General features: G+C 52.5%; 1 protein-coding gene across 1 annotated transcript in view; it reads left to right on the top strand.

Moving 5' to 3' along the window:
• Positions 1–10,899: 10,899 nt before the first annotated feature.
• VAPA (VAMP associated protein A) overlaps positions 10,900–13,749 on the top strand; it is a 132,644-nt gene continuing 129,794 nt past the window's right edge. The window contains exon 1 of the mRNA XM_082257360.1: positions 10,900–11,119. Within this exon, the coding sequence (XP_082113486.1) occupies positions 11,038–11,119 (82 nt within the window). The 5' untranslated portion in view covers positions 10,900–11,037. The remainder of the gene's footprint in view (positions 11,120–13,749) is intronic.

The raw sequence follows: 13,749 nt of genomic DNA, 5'->3' as shown, positions 1-13,749 counted from the left end.
ACCCCTGACCTGTGTGTGGTAATCTGATCAGGAGGGGGAGATCCATGCTGTATATAAAATCTGTGTGACTGTTCAATAAACTGAAGATTCCAGTACAAGCTAAGTTGTCGGCTAGCTTTGTATGGGGGTGGCTGGAAAATCTGATATCCATGTTCACGACTGGGAGGAAGCCATATACTGACGGAAGTCCACAAGTACAGTGTGGGTTGGGGTCCGTTACATTGGTGGCAAGTGGTGGGATGCTTCCTGCAGTCTGGGTCATCCAAACCCCCACCGGGATCCAAGGTCCGTATAGCAGAAGAGGAGAGGTACAGATATCAGCCGCCTTGGAAGAGGAATTCGAAAGGAGGTTGCGAGAGATGCGGATACAGCACGGGGGACCAGTGTAAGAGAAGGTCTTGCTAGGATGGTATGATGTAATCCACTGGGAGCTCTGAAAGTAAGCGCTAGCCTGTGAGCAGCGACACCAGGGAAAAATCCTCCCCTCCTTCCAGGAAAGGTTCTGGTCGCAGTATAAAGTTGGAATGGTGTTTTTGGGGAGACAACCACACAAGGAATGGAAAGCTGAGTTAAACAGGATGGTTCGGGTGGAGATGCTGTTGGACGAGAGCTACAGAGCCCTTCGCTGGTGTTGCCTTATGAGGAGTTTATGTGTAATCTCCATTACTGTGTTGCCTGATGAGGAGTTATGTATAAATCTCCATTAGTAATTGTAAATAGATATAAATGTACAAAGTTTTGATTTCAGACTCATATTTGCCATATGACTGTAGATGTATAATTTGTGTAAGCCAGACGGACCGGCTTTAGTAATCAATGGCTAATAAATCCTTTTGAAATGCATGCCTGAGCTACCAGGGGGCACCTGCTATTTACACTTAAACACATACTGATAGTACCATCCTGTACTTAAGTTCCTGTTAGCCAGACATTACGGGGCCAGAAAATAATTGATAATCGTCCATGACAGGTCATTCCTTATCTCACCCTCTACTTCAAAGACTGTCCCTTTAGATGTGCAATGAAGGTGGTTGTCTGTCCAAGGATGGACAATTTTGCCCAGGAGATGACCTAGCATGATTAATCCCCCCCCCCCCCCCGAGAGGAGGGCTATCGAGAGGCTGGGTTATGCTCAATAGGGATTGGGAAATTGTCCAATCCTGAATAAGATACGCCCAGAGGGAGGAGAAGGGTAAGGTTGCTACACCAATCAGCAAGGCGATATGGATCCATATTAGTGAAGGTGGAAAGGGGATAAATCTCTCTTGCATGCAGACTAGGAGGAAACTACTGGGGATGGGAACTATGGACTATATCTCTCACACTTAAAATGTATACATGCTTTTTCTGAAACTCTCATGGGAAGGGTAACTATGGACTTTTATCTCCTGCACTTACAATGTATACATTGCTTGTCCTCTTTGTAGTGCTGTGTTTGTGTATGAGTATCATACTCTATATTTGTTCAGTTTAACTAGGAATATTTTCCATTTTTGTATGTACTATAGATAGATTGTTGTAAATTAATTTAGGCTTCCAGGCTATATACCAATAAAATTAATATTGCGCAACACTGGTATAAAACCCAAGTGTGCCCATGGACAGCGGACGACAGCCCAACGGAAGGCTTTTGCTACGGTAGCCTGGGACTGTTATTGGAGAGGCTGTCTGAGGACCCTGACTTTAGTTGAATTCTGTTAAGCCTGCCTGTCCCATTGTTAAATGTTAATGAACTCACATGTTGTTTCTGTCCAGATGGCTAGATAATCAGTTCAGGTTAATTATATTTCTGTATACAATTTAATCTGCATATGATAATATAATCAGGCAACCCCTGACCTGTGTGTGATAATCTGATCAGGGGGAGGTCCATGCTGTATATAAATTCTGTTTGACTGTTCAATAAACTAAAGATTCCAGTACAAGCTAAGTTGTGGGTTAGCTTTGTATCGGGCGGCTGGAAAATCTGATATCCATGTTCACGGCTGGGAGGAAAGCGTATACTGCCGGAAGTCCACAAGAACAGTGTGGATTGCGGTTCCGTTACAGGGGGTGTCAGCCTGAGCTGTCATTAGTTGAGGGGTGGGGGGTGTCAGCCTGAGCTGTCAAATAGTTGAGGGGGGGTGTCAGCCTGAAATGCCATCAGTTGAAGGGGGGGTGGCAGCCTAAGCTGTCATTATTTAAAGGGAGGGGGGGTGTCAGCCTGAGCTGTCATTAGTAGAGGGGAGGGGGTGTCAGCCTGAGCTGCCATTAAATTAAGGGGGTGTCAGCCTGAGCTGTCATTAGTTGAGGGGAGGGGGTGTCAGCCTCAGCTGTAATTAGATGGGGGGGGTGGGTGTCAGCCTGAGATGTCATTAGCTGAGGGGGGTGTCAGCCTGAGCTGTCATTAGTTGAGGGGAGGGGGTGTCAGCCTGAGCTGTCATTAGTTGAGGGGAGGGGGAGTCAGCCTGATCTGTCATTAGTTGAGGGAGGGGTGTCAGCCTGAGCTGTCATTAATTGAAGGGGGGGGGGTGTCAGCCTGAGCTTTCATTGGTTGGGGGGGATGTTAGCCTGAGCTGTCATTAGGTGAGGGAAGGGGGTGCCAACCTGATCTGTCATAAATGGAGGGGGGGGGTGTCAGCGTGAGTTGTCATTAGTTGAGGGGGGGAGTGTCAGCCTGAGCTGTCATTAGTTGAGGGGGGCATCAGCCTGAGCTGTCATTGGTTGAGGGGGGTGTCAGCCTAAACTGTCATTAGTTGAAGGGGGGTGCCAGCCTGAGCTGTCATTAGTTGAGGTGGGGGTCTATGCCTGAGCTGTAATTAGTTGGGGGGGGGTTGTCAACCTGACCTGTCATTAGTTGAGAGGAGGGGTGTCAATTTAGAGGGGTGATGTCAGCCTTAGGTATCATTGGTTGAGATGGGGGTGTCAGCCTGAGCTGTCATTAGTTGAGGGGGGGGGGGTGTCTATGCCTGGGCTGTCATTAGGGGAAGGGGGGTCAGCCTGAGCTGCAATTAGTTAAAAAGAGTAGGTGTCAGCCTAAGCTTTCATTAGTTGAGGGGAGGGGGTGATAGCCTGAGCTGTAATTAGTTGAGGAGAGGGGTGTCAGTCTGTGCTGTAATTAGTTGAGAGGGGTGGGTGTCAGCCTGAGCTGTCATTAGTTGAGGGGGAGGGGGGTGTCAGGCTAGGCTGTCATCAGTTGAGGGGGGGAGGTGTCAGCCTGAGCTGTCATTAGATGCGGGGGGGGGTGTCCGCCTGTGCTGTCATTAGTTGAGGGAGGGGGGGTGTCAACCTAAGCTGTCATTAGTTGAGGTGGGGGTTGTCAGCCTGAGCTGTCATTAATTGAGGGGAGGGGGGTGTCAGCCTGAGCTGTCATTGGATGGGGGGTGTCAGCCTGAACTGTTAACCTGAACTGTCATTAGTTGAGAAGGGGGAGTGTCGGCATGAGCTGTCATTAGATGAAAAGAGGAGGGGGGGGGGTGCCAGCTTAAACTGTCATTAGTTGAAAAGGGGGGGGGGTGCCTGCCTCAACAGTCATTAATTGAGGGGGGGGGGTGTCAGCCTGAACTATCACTAGTTGAGAGGGGGGAGTGTCAGCCTGAGCTGTCATTAGTTGAGGGGGGTGTGTCATGGTCTTACCTTCTTGCTGTTCTCCTTCGTTTGACATGTGCTGGCGGCCATCTTGGTTTCTGGGTTTCTTGTAGCCTCCCACCCTGCGGCTCCTCCTTCCCACTGGGAGGAGCTGGATGCCTAGCTCATATATATAGGAGGTCTGTGGCTTCAGTTCCCTGCTTGGTCCTCCTGTGTTCACATGCTTCTAAGACTGCTGCTGCTCCTGGTTCCTGTTCCTGGCTTCGTCTGACTACCCTGCTGGTTCCTGATCCTGGCTTCGTCTGACTACCCTGCTGGTTCCTGATCCTGCCTTCGTCTGACTACCCTGCTGGTTCCTGACCCCTGGCTTCGCAAAAGACTCTGCATCAGTTTCGCCATCCGTTTTGGACTTTTGCTTTACAGCTTGTTTTTCAATAAAGCTTTCTTATTTTCACTTATCTGTTGTTGTACGTCTGGTTCATGGTCCCGTGACATTAGGACCAAGCCATGAATTCTGACGGTACAGGGCCATCCTCGCTACCCACGCTGGTTGCCAGACTTGATCAGCAGGATCACCTGTTGGGTCAGTTCGCCGTGGCGTTGCAAACCCTGCTTGAACGCACGGCTCATTTCGCTCCTGTTGCCGATGGGTCGGTTGTCGCTCCTGGGCCCGCTCCTACTGCCGCTCCGGTTGTTGCGCCAGAGTCTACCCCGACACCTGTTGTTGCGCCTGCGGTGTTTCGGGGTATGTCCGGTTCTGCCCCCCTTCCACAGCGCTTTGGGGGAGAGCCAACTCAGTGCCGAGGTTTCCTTAACCAGGTGGGCATTTATTTCCAGTTGCTGCCACATGCCTTTCCTACTGAGAGATCAAAGGTGGGCTTCTTAATCTCGCTGCTCTCGGACAAGGCCTTGGCCTGGGCCAGCCCTTTATGGGAGAACAACAATCCGGTGGTTGCCGAGTTTTCCGGTTTTGTTGCTTCTCTTCGGAAGGTATTCGATGTGCCGGCTCGTGCTGCCTCTGCTGCGAAGCTCCTTATGTCCATCAGACAGGGTTCACGATCCGTAGCTGAATACGCCATTGAGTTTTGTACCCTGGCAGCAGAGGTGGGCTGGAATAATGAGGCTCTGGTCGCTGCTTTCTCTCATGGTCTCTCGGATGCCTTGAAGGATGAGGTTGCAGCTAAGGACCTACCAGTGGAGCTCGAGTCTCTTATTTCTTTCCTGATTTTGATTGACACCAGACTCAGGGAGAGACCTTCCTTTAAGGAGAGTCTGCGGAGGCCTCCTAACAGATTGGCGCCTACCTTTGTTGTCCCACCCGTGCCTCCCTCTCCTCCCACACCTCCTGGGGATGACTTGTCTGGGGGTGAACCCATGCAGCTGGGGTTTGCTCGCCTGTCCGAGGGGGAGAGGGTACTCCGGAGACGCGAGGGCCGATGCATGTACTGTGGTCTCGGTGGGCATTTTCGGTTGGCATGTCCGAACCGTCCGGGGAAACGCTCGCACCTGAGATCCTGTCGGGGGCAGATCTTGGGTGGAGTCTCCTCGTCCCCGGTTTCCCGTGTTGACAAACCACTGATCACTGTTGTCCTCTCCTGGGTCGGGGGCTCGGTGACGACCCAGGCGTTGGTGGACTCTGGTGCTGGTGGTTTGTTCATTGATAGTGTGTTCGCTGCCGCCAATTCCATTCCTCTGCAGGCTCGAGGTTCTCCTCTGGCTCTTGAGGCGATAGACGGCAGACCCCTTCTGCCGCCACACGTGACTCATGAGACCCTTCCAGTGGGGTTAGCCATTGGTGCCGTCCACAGAGAGTCGGTCTGCATCCAGGTTATTTCGTCTCCACACTACTCGGTGGTCTTGGGGTACCCCTGGCTCCAGAAGCATAATCCGATTTTCGATTGGAGATAGGCCGAGATCCTCTCGTGGTCACCGCAGTGTGGGGCTAGTTGCATCCATGGGCCTGTCAAGTTGCTGTGTACTTCCTCGGACTCTCTGTTGCCCCCTGAATACGAGGAGTTCGATAAGGTGCGCGCGGTTGCCCTACCTCCGCACCGCCCATACGATTGTACCATCGAGTTACAATCTGGTGCTGTTCCTCCCCGTGGCAAAGTCTATCCACTGTCGGTAGCGGAGAATGAGGCCATGGAGGAGTACGTGAGGGAGGCGCTTTCACGCGGACACATTCGCAAATCCTCGTCCCCGGCAGGGGCTGGATTTTTCTTTGTGAAAAAGAAGGGTGGTGAGTTGAGGCCTTGCATCGATTACAGGGGTCTCAATCGCATCACGATCAAGAACGCTTACCCGATACCCTTGATTTCCGAGCTGTTCGATCGCCTTAAAGGGGCCACGGTCTTTACCAAACTCGACCTGAGGGCGGCCTATAACCTCGTAAGGATCAAGGCGGGCGATGAGTGGAAGACCGCGTTTAACACCAGGACCGGTCATTATGAATCCTTGGTTATGCCCTTTGGGCTGTGCAATGCGCCCGCAGTCTTTCAGGAATTCATCAACGATTTTTTCCGTGACCTGTTGCAGCAGTGTGTGGTGGTCTATTTGGATGACATCTTGGTATATTCTGAGTCCATGGAGACCCACATTCTGGATGTCAAACGAGTGTTGCAACGGTTACGAGAGAACAAGCTGTTCGGTAAGCTTGAGAAATGCGAATTTCACCGATCCCAGGTAACCTTCTTAGGTTACATCATTTCCGCTGAGGGGTTCTCCATGGATCCTGAGAAGGTTTCGGCTGTCTTACAGTGGCCCCAGCCCAGTGGTCTTCGCTCCCTGCAGCGCTTTTTGGGCTTCGCCAATTATTATCGGAAGTTCATCAGGGACTTTTCCATGCTAGCCAAGCCTCTCACGGATCTGACCAGGAAGGGCAGCAATTCCCAGGTCTGGCCGCCCGAGGCCATCCGAGCTTTTGAGGCTCTAAAGTCCGCCTTTGTGTCAGCTCCGATTCTGTCGCATCCCAACCCTGGGTTGCCCTTTGTCCTCGAGGTGGACGCGTCTGAGACGGGAGTAGGCGCCCTTCTGTCTCAGCGTAGAACACCAGAGGGTCCTCTGCTTCCTTGTGGGTTTTACTCCCGGAAACTGTCTTCCGCGGAGTGCAACTACCAGATTGGTGACAGGGAGTTATTGGCCATCGTGCAGGCTCTTAAAGAATGGAGGCACTTGCTCGAGGGTTCGGTGGTTCCGGTCCTCATCCTGACGGACCACAAGAATCTGACCTACCTCTCTGAGGCCAAGAGATTGACACCACGTCAGGCCAGATGGGCTCTGTTCTTGTCACGTTTTAATTACGTGGTCTCCTACCTACCCGGTTCCAAGAACATCAGGGCGGATGCCTTATCACGGCAGTACTCCGACCTGTCCAGGGAGGAGTCGATTCCGACTTCGGTCATACCTCCGAATCAGATCCTGGCCGCCATTCGCACCAGCCTGACCTCTCCCCTGGGTGAGCAGATTTTGGCGGCTCAATCTGGTGCTCCCTCTGGGAGACCCAACGGCAGATGTTTTGTGCCTGAGGAGTTGCGCACTCGGTTGTTGCGAACCTACCATAACTCCAAGACCGCGGGGCATCCTGGAAAGAATCAGCTGTCCTGGGCTGTTTCACGTCTGTTCTGGTGGCCTTCCCTACGTTCCGACATCGCCGCATATGTAGCGGCATGCTCCGTTTGTGCCCAGAGTAAGTCTCCTCGGCACCTTCCGTTGGGCCTTCTGCAACCCTTAGCCACCGGGGAGCGCCCATGGTAACACCTGGGGATGGATTTCATTGTGGACCTCCCTGCATCCCGAGGCCATACGGTCATTCTTATGATTGTGGATCGGTTTTCCAAAATGTGCCACTGTGTTCCTCTCAAGAAGTTACCCTCTGCACAGGAGTTGGCCACGATTTTTGCCAGGGAGGTCTTCCGGTTGCACGGTTTGCCCAAGGAGATTGTGTCGGATCGGGGGAGTCAGTTTGTGTCCAGGTTCTGGCGCGCCTTTTGCTCCCAGTTGGGGATTCATCTCTCCTTCTCCTCGGCCTACCACCCTCAGTCCAATGGGGCCGAAGAACGATTCAATCAGGCCTTGGAGCAATTCCTTTGTTGCTATGTCTCCGATCACCAAGACAATTGGGTTGACCTCCTGCCTTGGGCTGAGTTTGCCAGGAACACGGCGGTGAACTCTTCCTCTGGGACGTCTCCCTTCATGGCCAACTATGGGTTCCAACCTGCCGTGTTACCGGAGGTATTCTCTCCCCAGGATATTCCGGCTGTGGAGGATCACCTTTCCGTCCTACGTGCTTCTTGGGTACAGATCCAGAGGTCCCTTGAGGTCTCTGCGCAGCGCCAGAGACTCCAGGCTGATCGCAGACGAGCGCCTGCTCCTTCCTACCAGGCCGGAGACCGTGTATGGTTGTCCACCCGCAACCTCAACCTTCGGGTGCCCACTCCCAAGCTGGCGCCTCGCTTTGTTGGTCCCTTCCGAGTGCTTCGCAGGGTAAACCCGGTAGCCTATGCCCTTGCGCTTCCTCCTGGCATGCGGATCTCCAACGTGTTTCATGTCTCCCTGTTGAAGCCACTGGTGTGTAATCGTTTCACTTCCTCGGTTCCTCGGCCTCGTCCGGTCCGAGTGGGCAATCGTGAGGAGTATGAGGTGAGCAATATCCTGGACTCACGCCTGGTCCGCGGTCGGGTGCAGTTTTTGGTTCATTGGCGTGGTTATGGTCCAGAGGAGCGTTCCTGGGTTCCCTCCGCAGATGTCCATGCTCCTGCCTTGCTCCGAGCCTTCCACGCACGCTTCCCTCAGAAACCGTTCTTTACTCCGCGGAGGAGGGGCCCTTGAGGGGGAGGTACTGTCATGGTCTTACCTTCTTGCTGTTCTCCTTCGTTTGACATGTGCTGGCTGCCATCTTGGTTTCTGGGTTTTTTTGTAGCCTCCCACCCTGCGGCTCCTCCTTCCCACTGGGAGGAGCTGGATGCCTAGCTCATATATATAGGAGGTCTGTGGCTTCAGTTCCCTGCTTGGTCCTCCTGTGTTCACATGCTTCTAAGACTGCTGCTGCTCCTGGTTCCTGTTCCTGGCTTCGTCTGACTACCCTGCTGGTTCCTGATCCTGGCTTCGTCTGACTACCCTGCTGGTTCCTGATCCTGGCTTCGTCTGACTACCCTGCTGGTTCCTGACCCCTGGCTTCGCAAAAGACTCTGCATCAGTTTCGCCATCCGTTTTGGACTTTTGCTTTACAGCTTGTTTTTCAATAAAGCTTTCTTATTTTCACTTATCTGTTGTTGTACGTCTGGTTCATGGTCCCGTGACAGGGTGGTGCTATGCCTGAGCTGTCATTAGTGGAAAGGGGGTCAGCTTGAGCTGTAATTAGCTAGGGGGAGGAGGTATCAGCCTGAGCTATCATTAGTTGAGGGGGGGTGGGGGGTTGCCAGCCTGAGCAGTCATTAATTGAGGGTGGAGTGTCAGCCTAAACTGTCATCAGTTAAGGAGTTGAGGGGGGTCAGCCTGAGCTGTCATTACTTGAGGGGAGGGGGTGTCAGCCTGAGCTGTTATTAGTTGAGGTGTCATTAGTTGAGGGGAGGGGGTGTCAGCCTGAGCTGTTATTAGATGAGGGGAGGGTGTGTCAGCCTGAGCTGTCATTGGGTGAGGGAGGGGGTGCCAGCCTAAACTGTCATTAGTTGAGGGGGGGTTGTCAGCCTGAGCTATCATTAGTTGAGGGTGGGTGTCAGCCTGAGCTGTCATTAGTTGAGGAGAGGGGGGGTGTCAGCCTGAGCTGTCATTAGTTGAGGGGAGGGGTGTCAGCCTGAGCTGTCATTAGTTGAGAGGGGGGGGGGTGACTGCCTGAGCTGTCATTAGTTGAGGGGGGGTGGTAAGTGTCAGCCTGAGCTATCATTAGTTGAGGGGGGGTGTCTATGCCTGAGCTGTCATTAGCGGAATGGGGGGGGGGGTCAGCCTGAGCTGTAATTAGTTAAGGGGAGGGGGTGTCAGCCTGAGCTGTCATTAGTTGAGGGGAGGGGGTCTCAGCCTGAGCTGTCATTAGAGAAGGGGGGGGGTGTCTGCCTGAGCTGTCATTAGTTGAGGAGGGTGGTGTCAGCCTGAACTGTCATTGGGTGAGGAAGGGGGGTGCCAGCCTGAGCTGTCATTAGTTGAGGGGGGTTGTCCGCCTGAGCTGTGATTAGTTGAGGAGAGGGGGTTTCCGCCTGAGCCGTAACTAGCTGAGGGGGGGTGGGTGTCAGCCTGAGCTGTCATTAGTTGAAGGGGGGGGAGTGTCAGCCTGAGCTGTAATTACTTGAGGGGGAGGGGGTGTCAGCCTGAGCTGTCATTACTTGAGGGGAGAAGGTCTCAGTCTGAGCTGTCATTACTTGAGGGGAGGGGATGTCAGCCTCAGCTGTCATTAGATGAGGGGAGAGGGTGTCAGTCTGAGCTGTCATTAGATGAGGGGAGAGGGTGTCAGCCTGAGCTGTCATTACTTGAGGGGAGGGGATGTCAGCCTGAGCTGTCATTAGATGAGGGGAGAGAGTGTCAGTCTGAGCTGTCATTAGATGAGGGGGTTGGGTGTCAGCCTGTGCTGTCATTAGTTGAGGGGGGGGGGGGGTATCAACCTAAGCTGTCATTAGTTGAGGTGGGGGGTGTCAGCCTGAGATGTCATTAATTGGGGGGGGGGGTGTCAGCCTGAGCAGTCAATGGATGAGTGGAGGGGGTCTGCCTGAGCTGTCAATCGTTGGGGGGGGGGGGGGGGAGGGTCTCAGCCTGAGGTGATATTGAGGGGGGGGGGTGTCAGCCTGAACTGTCATTGATTGAGGGGGGGGGGGTGTCAGCCTGAGCTGTCCTACTTGAGGGGGTGGGGGGTTGTCAACCTAAGCTGTCATTAGTTGAGGTGGGGGGGGGGTTAAGCCTGAGCTGTCATTAATTGAGGGGGGAGGAGCTGTCAATGGATGAGGTGGGAGGGGGTGTCAGCCTAAGCTGTCATTGGGTGATGGAAGGGGGTGCCAACCTGAACTGTCGATAGTTGGGGTGGAGGTGTCAGCCTGAACTGTCATTGATTGAGGGGATTGTCTGCCTGAGCTGTCATTCGTTGAGGGGGGGGGGGGTGTCAGTCTGAGCTGTCATTTGTTGAGGGGGGTGTCAGCCTAAGCTGTCATTAGTTGAGGGGGGGTCAATAAGCAGTGCTCAGTATGTAAATAATCTGCATAGGTGTATACGATAGTGAACTGTCCAACCCTAATGAAGGCTTCAATCCATACGTCTTCTCCGCCACCTCATCCCCAGCACTTCTATTCCCGCTCCGTACCGCCGCTCACATGGCCCGGTCACATGATTGCCATGTCAGGAGGTCACATGGTACTGTCACATGGCCGTGACGTCACCTCCTCCTTCAAACCACTCCGATCTAGCATCTTCCCTGGTGTCATTTTGTGCCTGCCTCGGACTGGAGGCCTGTTGTCGCCTTTCCTTCCCCGCCGCTTTCCAGCTGTGAGGTGAATGTGTGCAGCCGGCGGGGCCAACATGTCCAAACACGAGCAGATCCTGGTCCTCGACCCGCCTCACGAGCTCAAATTCAAAGGTAAACGGTGTCCGGCGGCAGCATGGGGGGGAAGAAGGAGCGGGGAGTGACTGCGGTGTGTCCTGTCAGCGGTGCTGTGTGTGTGGATGGCTGGAGGAGAGCACAGCCCATTGGCCCAACACTGCCTGCGGCTCTCCATTCCTGGCCTCCTCCCAGGGATCCCACCCCCAGAAAGGCCATGGACTTCTCAGGCCTGGATGGCTCATTCACATGTGTGACCAGTCAGGAGTCCATCTTCTGGACCCCTGCTTTTCTCCTGTGTTGGCATTGAACCCTTTTACCCTGTGTGGTGTGAAGGTGGCTCATTCGTCTGGCCACTGAGCAAAAGGGCTACAAAAAAAGAAACCTAAAGACTTGCAGCAATGTAGCAGCGTAGAGTAAGGAGCCGCAGTACATGCATTGGAGCTGGGTTACGCTATTTAATATAAATGGCACCACAGTGCGCTAAACGCTGCAGCAGAGAAGTGTGAGCGCAGTCTGAATAAGAGACGTTTATACCTATCTAGTGTGATGTCAGAATGTATGTGCCACTAATTTCTTCATTTCTTTTATTTATTTTGATTTCGCCTTGTCGTGCGCCGTCTTCTTCCACTGCGAATGTGCATGCCCTAGTGCAGGAGACCGCTATTAAAGCGGTAGTATCGGAGTATACTTAACTGTTCCCTACAGGTAAACCTATAATAAGGCTTACCTGTAGGTAAAATTAATGCACGGTTTAGTAGATATTCGCCCTGCATGCAGCCGCTGACACGCTGGCGGACCTTCAGAGCTTCTTGCCGGAAAGTGACGTCATCGCGGCTCCGTCCTCTCACAGCGCCAGAGCCGCCGAACCCAGGAGAGATGCCTAGGGAACATGACCGCTCCCTCAGCGGTGACCGTGTCAGGGCTTGGTTCTAAGGTAAGTATTTCATAATGAGCTAGTGTGCGATGCATACTAGCACATTATGCCTTTGTCCTGCAGGTTTTTTTTTTTTGTGTGTAGATACAACCCCCCCCTAAAGTAATGCCTCGTACACACGCATCGATTATTGGCCGTGAATTTTCGGCCAACAGCCGATTGTCGGCTTGTTAGTATGATGCTTTCGACAACCGACTCCGACTTTTCGGCCGAATAAAATCTGGTGTGCAGGCTATAAAATTTTTGTTGGCCGTCACCACAACGGCCGATTTTCGGTCAGTCAGTACAGATTTCGGCAGACAAAAATCTGATGAGCAAGTCTGGGCATGCTCAGAGAAGAAAAAACACACGGAAAGTAAACCAGCACATGACATCACTTCTGAAGTAGATTTTTGTTGGCCGAGAAAATTTGTGTGCAGTCTAGGCACATTCCAACCAACAAAAGACGGCTGATCGGTCGGCCGATAATCGTTGCGTGTGTACGAGGCATAAGGGATGCTTGCCTTACACTTAAAAGCCCACAAGTGCCTTTCCTGTGCTTGATTGGTTAAAGAGGTTGTTCACCGAGAAAAAAAAAAATTTCTCTTCTTTACATCCTGAAAGAGAAACCCATAATGAGCTAGTATGCATCACATACTAGCTCATTATGAAATACTTACCTTAGAACGAGCCCCCGCCGTGCCGTCCGCTTACCTGTATGACGGGCGACATGTATAGTCGCCCGTCTTCCGGGATCGCGGCATCCGGCCATCTGATTGGCCGGAGCCGCAGTGACGTCACTCCCGCGCACGCGCGCGGGAGCCGACGGTCACGGCACGGGGCTCTGAAGGAACGGCACGATCTGCCGTTCCTTCAGAGCGCATGCGCCAGTGACGTCACTGGCTGCATTAAAGGTAAATATCTCCTAAACGGTACATGTTTAGGAGATATTTACAGTACCTATAGGTAAGCCTTAATATAGGCTTACCTATAGGTACAACTTCCTGAGGAGGGTTTACTTCCTCTTTAATGCAGGATGATGTCACTGCTGTGCTTATGCAGTTGTTCATCCCAGCACTGTGGAGCGCATGCGCAGCTCTATGTTTTTTTTTTTTTAAAAAAGGATTGCGAACAGGCAGGTAAGTGTATTTTATTACAGGAGTGACATTGCATGCCTCTTCTGCAATACATAACCCGCATGTTCACATTCTTTTTTTATTTTTTTTATTTTCACCCTTTTAGTGCCACTTTTAAAGCGTCACCGAAGGCTTATGTAAATATTGGCACAAAGATAATTAACCCTTTTATGTACATTGCGCCTTCCCGGCTCCTGCACTGCGGCCTTTGCGCCTGCTATATGCCTTTCTAAGTTCAATTTTTCCTTATTTTTTCTTCTCTGGGTGCTCAAAAGAAAGCCACTCAGTAGTCCCGGTGGCTGCGATGTCCGCTGGGCACCCGCGATCACTCCCCATGGAGACAGAACGGTGGTCTGCTGTTGTTAACACAGCAGACCGCTGTTCTGTCAGTAATAAACACAGGGATCCTGTGTTCTTCTTATTTAGGAACACGGGTCTCTGTGTTCATTCAGCAAGCCCATCCCACACACAGTTAGAAAGCACCGCCTAGGGACAGGTTTAACCCTTTGATCGCCCCCTGGTGTTAACCCCTTCCCTGCCAGTGTCATTAGTATAGTAACGGTGCATATTTTTAGCACTGATTACTGTAGAAAAGTTACTGGTACCCCCAAAAGTGT

Source organism: Pelophylax lessonae (genome assembly GCF_965119305.1).
Source record: "Pelophylax lessonae genome assembly, chromosome: 5".
Classification (NCBI taxonomy): Eukaryota; Metazoa; Chordata; class Amphibia; order Anura; family Ranidae; genus Pelophylax; species Pelophylax lessonae.
This window is presented reverse-complemented; position numbering and strand designations above follow the sequence as displayed.